Genomic DNA, 6,865 nt, shown 5'->3' with positions numbered 1-6,865 from the left:
GGGGGTATACCGGGGATATTGGTAGCAGGGAATGTGCACTGGTGGAGGGATGGGTGTTTGATCATTGTGTGATTGTAACCCAAACATGAAAGCTTGTAACTATCTCACAGTGATTCAATAAAATTAAAAAAAATAGCAGCTGACACATACCAGAGGAAGGAGGAACAGAGCTTCAGCTCATGTGTGTGTTGGTGTTTAAACCTCTCCCCACAGGGAAGCTCTCGCACATTTCCCTCGCGGCTTCCTGTTTTCCCACTGCTCACACTGGACCCCACACTTGGTTCCTCCTTCTAGAGCGAAGCCACACCTCTGTCTACCAGGACCCAGACAGCTGAGGGTGAGGGACGCAGAGATCCTGCAGCACCATGAACCCAAAAGGTCACCCAGGTATTGGGCTTCTTCTCCTTCACTGGTTCCTACTCAAGACTCTGAATCCAAGGTGTATCTCAAATCACACAATGATCAAACACCCATCCCTCCACCAGTGCACATTCCCTGCCACCAATATCCCTGGTATACTCCCCCCTTTCCCACCCTCCCCCTGCCTCCATGGCAGACATTATTCCCCATAATCTCTCTCTATTTTTGGGAATTATGGTTTGCAATACAGACATCGAGAGGTTATCATGTTTGGTCCTTTATCTACTTTCTGCGCACATCTCAAGATGTTCCAGAGGAATCAAAAGGGGGAACTGCCTATAGAGGTCAAAGGGATTCACCCACTAGAGGGCATTAAGGATATCTGTGTCCTGGTCTCATGGTCAGGTGCCCAGGCTGAGTGCTAACTCCTCCCTTCCTCTGTCACTTTCAGTCGCCTAAATGAGACAAGGACAGTCCATAGAGAGATGGGGGGAGCAGAGGAAAGGAAGTCTTGGTATAAGGAAAAGAGAGGAGGCTGACCAGCAACTCACGGGGGCTTCTCCTGCCTTCAGCCCCTCCACTCTCTTGCCCGGGACTGTTAGCCATGAGGCCTTTCAAACCTCTCTGTGAAAAGCGAAACTGGACCTCAGTGTGACTGTAGCTACTTCCTTTCTGTGTCCCTGAAGTGCATATCTAACTCTCTGTTAGACTAGTGTCTTCCCGTGTTGTTCTGAGGATTCGTGATAAGTGTGCGTGGCTGACCCAGTACCTCCTTGCTGTATGTCACTCAGGGAGAATGTTTCTGTGCTCTCTACCTGGGTCTTGTTAGTCCAGGTGGTAAACCTCTAGTCTTCCAGGTTCTAACCTAGGGACTTGTCTATAGCACCTGCCTGGTGCTTGCAGTTATCTGCACCTGCTTACCAAGTGCCAGAGACCTGCTGCACGGACCCCGTGTGGTCAAGGTGGCCACAGAGCACAAAGACCTTCTTCATCCTCGTCAATGAAGCAAGATGTGGGGGGGTGAAAGGAAGGGGTACCGGGGCGGTGCCTGTGTGAAAACTCTGGTTTCATTTCTCCCCTTAAGATAACACAAAATCTGAACATTGCCCAGTCAATCCAACCCCACTGCTGACCATAGACCTGTCGCAGGACACTTTCCCTCTCACTGCTTTGCCTCGGCACACAAGAACTCACCCTGAAGCAGATGGCGCTACCTCAGTCATAGTGAAGAGAACAGATCAGAAGCGGGACCCGGGCATCCCCGGGTTAGCTGGGGTGGAAAGTGGCAACTTGTGTGTCCTGAGGCAGCCTGGGGAGAGGTGATGAGGACTCATCCCAAGAACCAGGGTCCAGCCTCAACCCTGCCATTAGCATCCCCTCCAATGTGAATCTCGGTGGTCCCTGGTGAGCAAAAGATATCCTGTAATACTCTCATTTTACTGAATGTTTATAGTTGGCGATAATTTTTTTATATGTAGGAGCATTGCTATTCATGCAGCCATGATTACCTGATTGAATTGGGCATGAACTCCACCTTACTTTTTTTCATAATTTTATTAATTTTTTTCGATAGCACAGCGGTTAGGGCGTTCGCCTTACACGCGGCCAACATGGCCAACCCGAGTTCGATTCCTCCGCCCCTCTCGGAGAGCCCGGCAAGCTACCGAGAGTATTCGATATGCCAGACACAGTAACAACAAAGTCTCCAATGGGGACGTTACTGGGCCCGCTCGAGCAAATCGACGATCAACGGGAGGGCCTTTACCTTTACCTTTTTTTCTTCTTATATTTATTTATTGAATTACTGGGGAAAAGTGACAAAGCTTTTAGGTTCAAGCCTCAGTCACACAATGAGCAAACACCTTTCCCTTCACCAGTACTCATTCTTCACCACCATCAACCCCAATACACCCCCCTCCCATCCCTCCCAATGCCTGTGAGGCAAATCATTTCCACTCAACTCCTCTCTACATTGACTACACTCATTATTTCGACAAAAGATGCACTATTATTGTTTAGAAATCCCCCCACCCCAAAAATCAGAATTGCTGAAAAGGCGTTGTGAAATACTTTGTTTTCTATAGCTGGTTATGAGAATCATGTAATGATTTTGGATTTCTGCAAAGAGCCAGATAATTACAAGATTAGTTTCTGTGCGTCTGGTGTTATGGCTGTGCTGGAGAGCCACTCGTGGGGGGCAACTCGTGACCTTGGTAGGGCATGAAGAACAAGCCGGTACTGCCCCACTTCCCATGAGACTGCAGTTGCCCCATCACTGTCGGCTCATACCTTGTGTTCCTATAAGCTCTGAGGTGGTGGCCACCTTGTATGTGATCCAGATGCATTTCTGCCAAAAGCCGCTGGGTTTTGAGATTTGTTTCTGAGTCTCTGGGATCATGGCCATCAATCAGCCTGATCAGGAGCCAAAGAGACCACCCATTGGTGGTGACTCGGGGTCTTGTTGGGATGGGGAAGAAGGGGCTGGCTCCACCTCCATCCCATGAGGCCCCGGTGTCTCGTCATTGCAGGTCCAAACCTGACTGTCCGGTGACCTCTGGAGGATGGCAGCCACCAGGCCACCAGGGGGAACACGCCAAGGCACAAAACCTACCCCCACCTGGAGTGGCCCAGCAACCCACTGCAGGAACAGGATGCATTTCTGCCAAAAGTCCCCCGGTTCTGAGATTCGTTTCTGAGTCTCTGGGATCGCAACCTTCAAGCAGTTTGATCAGGAACCAGAGAGGCCATGCCTCCAATCATATAGCTGAGCCGGAGGTGGTTTGTGGGTGTGTTTCCCACATACCTACCTTTTGGCCGTTTACTTTCTTGGTAAACTGCCCCAAGCTTTTGGGGTCTGGCCAAAGGCACAGCAGCAATTTGGGGATATCTGAAAGTCTGACGGTGCCATCAGGCTGCTGATGCTCTCGCCTCACAGGTACAGATTGACCTGCTGGTGGCACCATACCCACAGCGATAATGTTTTAAACCTTTTAAAACATAATGAGAATAACAAATCCCCGCATATATCCTGGGATCTTTAAGGTGGACATTTCAGGGATTCTGAAATAAGGAGACTTCACTGTACTGTCGAAGAGATGGGTGACTTTATTTTTTATATAATTGTTTTTATTAGTGACTGATGACCTTTCTTCTCTGGTTCAAATTCTGAGCTTTCAATGTGCATGTAGACTGAGTGACCCTTTTTCCCCCTCTCACTTTCTCCTGTGAAGTAAGAACTCCTCTTGTGTGAATAGATGGGGAAACTCACTTACGTTGTGTCCCAACACACACACACACACACACACACACACACACACACACACACATTGGCATCCATGTCTGCTGTCGCCTACCTGCAATTCCAATATCTTCAAATCCCCCATAAACCACATGGAATCTTCTTGCTCAATTCAGCAGAAATTTGGCCTTGAACAGATCCTGATCTGAACCTCTATGTCATCATCACCATACTGAATGGGAGCTGACCTAACTTTCTGATAATTCTGAGCTTTGTATTTGTACTGCTTTATATTTGAAGTGCTGTGTATTGGTACCTGCTGGTCTGTTTCCCCGATAGCCTTTTTATATTTTACTACAGTGCAATGTTCTTTGGTTAAACACAGAAAGACTAGTAATGTTATGTTCGTAATATTTGGGAGTTGATTGAATCTGAAATATATCTACTCCTGACCTTAATTACTTGGCCATAATTACTTGACTCAGGCTTCAGTTGCTATAGTTCCTCACACTCCAAAAAAAAGGGAGGTCCTGCCATGGGATTGGGATGGAATTGGGGCGAGAGACAAAGCTACCCAGGCATCGAAATGGGACATTCTAGAAAGCATAAGTGCATGATCTTGATCGAAGGTGTTATGACTTAAGAGATAGGGCCCCTATGAGGAATGCCAAGCTGAACTGGCCTGAGGACTTAGTCTGGGATTTACTGTAAAAGCCTTGCTTGCTCTCAGAGCTCAGGGAACTAAGTTTTGAGTTCCTTTTTTCTTCCTGTGTTTATGCAAACACCTACAAGTATTGATAACATATACAACTAGAGGGAAAGATGAAAGCAATGTAGATGTCCCTCGGAGACAGAGTGTCTCCTTGAGTTAAAATCCCAAAAGAGAATTTCCTATCTTTTATTTATGCAAATAATCTGTGCAAACTTCCAGATGTCTTACCCATGTAACTGATCAATCACACCTCTGTCCTGACCTGAAGCCCACTCAGATGTTCTTAGGTATGTTAGCAGCTCTGTATTAAACTGGCCATTTTCACCATCAGACTGTTGTTCCCCATCTCTCTGTCTCTCTGTGTTAGGGCGCAGATCTAAATCTCCCTTTAACGACAAAGAACCTCAAGAGACTGTAAGCACCAAGCAGGGTTTATTGCAAGACTGGCTAGCCAGGGTCCCACCGCCTACACAGACACCCAGGTCTGGCAGGTTGGGTAAAAGACCCCGAACTTCTTCAAAGAAGATCTTATATAGGCCTTCACCAACCATTACAGCAGAGCCCGTGCATTTCATAGCCAATAGATTTGTAATAACAGATACTTTTCTAACCAATCCAATTAAGGGTACATCATTTCTAAGCCTATAGTTTGAAGGTCAGCATTTGCGTCAGTGCTTAGGAACGTCCTGGTTTTTAGGACAGTCCTGGGTCTAGCAACATGGGTCTTGTGAGAGACATCCGGTTATCTGGTCTGACCCCCACCCTTCGGATACCTGTATCTGAATTCCTTGCTCAGGGGCAGAAAAACCAGTTATTTTGCAGTGCAGGCTCCTATAAAGCGGATCTGAAAAAGCTTATCTAGACCTGTTCCTTGAAAAACCAGTTATTTTGCAATGCAGGTTCCTATTAAGCTAAACTAAATTAATTCTGGTGGTGGTCCATTTGGGGCCTGTCCCTCACATCTGTCTCTCTGTTGGGGAGGCCTGGGGAGGTGAGGAGGCAGCTCTGGGCCACTGAACGAACCCACATGTGTTGCAGCAGGAGAACCCATGTTTTATTCTGTGAACTCACACCCCTGGAAATAATGGGTTTGTTTCCCAGGAAACTGTTCTCTTCTATCAGCATCTCTCATCTTGTTCCTAGTTGGGATGGTCTCTACACCATGAAGCCATGACAGCCAATCAATATGGAAGCCAGGATGGCTTACGTGTTTGACTTCCTTCCTCTCCATAAGAGTCCATTGCTCAGTCCTTCCATGTTTTCTTTTTGTTCATTTACTTGATTCTCTGCTATGAAAACCAGTTGAATGGATGTTTCCCTGCCTCACGGGCAGTTTGGCTGAGCAGAGAGGAATTTGAAATGTAAGGTCTGGAAAAACTCTTTTAACAGGGTGAGAAAGGAGGAGAGACTGAGAGGTTGTGCCCTGGACATTGGACCTGGTGTGGTCGATTTATCTTCACCAGTTGCTCCATAGTTGGAAGCCTGCCTCATGAACTGGGGGGAAAGGCAGCTGGGATAGAGAAGGAATCACTAAGTCATGTTGGTTGGAGGGATCGTTTGGAATGGGAGATGTGTGCTGAAAGTAGATAAAAGCTCAAACGTGATAGTCTCTCAGTATCTGTATTGCAAACCATAATGCCCCAAAGTAGAAAGAGAGTATGGGGGAGATTATTTGCCATAGAGGCAGGGGAAGGGACGATTTGGGAGTGGGAACTGGTGATATTGGTGGTGGAGAATGTGCACTAGTGGACGGATGGGTGTTTGATCATTGTACGATGGGAACTCAAATATGAAAACTTTGTAACTGTATCTCATGGTGATTCACTGTAACACTGTCCTCCCGTTGTTCATCAATTTGTTCAAGCGGGCCCAATAACGTCTCCATCGTGAGATTTGTTGTTACTGTGTTTGGCATATCGAATACATCACAAGTAGCTTGCAGGCTTTGCCTGGCCCTACAGGCGAGATACTCTTGGTAGCTTGCTGGGCTCAGTGAGAGGGGTGGAGGAATTGAACCCGGACCGGCTGCGTGCAAGGCAAACACTCTACCCGCTGTGCTATCGCTCCAGCTTATACACCAAGTACGGAATAAAGTTTTTCTTCTATCTCTGAATTGACATGACATTTCTGCCCCTTTTTAATTCTTACATAATCTATCTGCATTAAAGAAGAAAAAGAAAATAACTTGTAACATAAAACTATGACTTGTATTACCTCTGCTCATTTTTTTCATTTGTAGAATTAGAAGACATGCTTCCAAAATACTTCACATTTTATAAACATGCTCTTAGAAAAGACAGAGTGCAAAAATTCCATTTTATATGATTGAAACTATTACATCAAAGTAATTCAATATTCAGGGAGTGTATAGAAAACATCCAGGATAGCATTGGATGCCAAGACAATTCTTCAGAGGTGGTGTGAGTTTCAAAATTCAAAATAAAAGCCGCTTGAGGAACTGGGGTGTTAGGTGGCCAGTGGCCGAGAACCATTCCCCAGGCTGGTTGGTACTCAGTTTATTTCTCTCTCCTCCCCTAGGTGTTAGTTCTACTTTT

The 6,865-nt window shown here is 46.4% G+C and overlaps 1 protein-coding gene across 1 annotated transcript in view; it reads left to right on the top strand.

Moving 5' to 3' along the window:
- Positions 1 to 301: 301 nt before the first annotated feature.
- LOC130044873 (apolipoprotein L3-like) overlaps positions 302 to 6,865 on the top strand; it is a 40,209-nt gene continuing 33,645 nt past the window's right edge. Inside the window, exon 1 of the mRNA XM_056137533.1 lies at positions 302 to 387. Coding sequence (XP_055993508.1) covers positions 366 to 387 — 22 coding nt within the window. The 5' untranslated portion in view covers positions 302 to 365. The remainder of the gene's footprint in view (positions 388 to 6,865) is intronic.

Source organism: Sorex fumeus, unplaced genomic scaffold (genome assembly GCF_029834395.1).
Source record: "Sorex fumeus unplaced genomic scaffold, SorFum_2.1 ptg000125l, whole genome shotgun sequence".
NCBI lineage: Eukaryota > Metazoa > Chordata > Mammalia > Eulipotyphla > Soricidae > Sorex > Sorex fumeus.
Note: the sequence above shows the minus strand (reverse complement) of the source record. Positions and strands in the feature narration are given on the sequence as shown.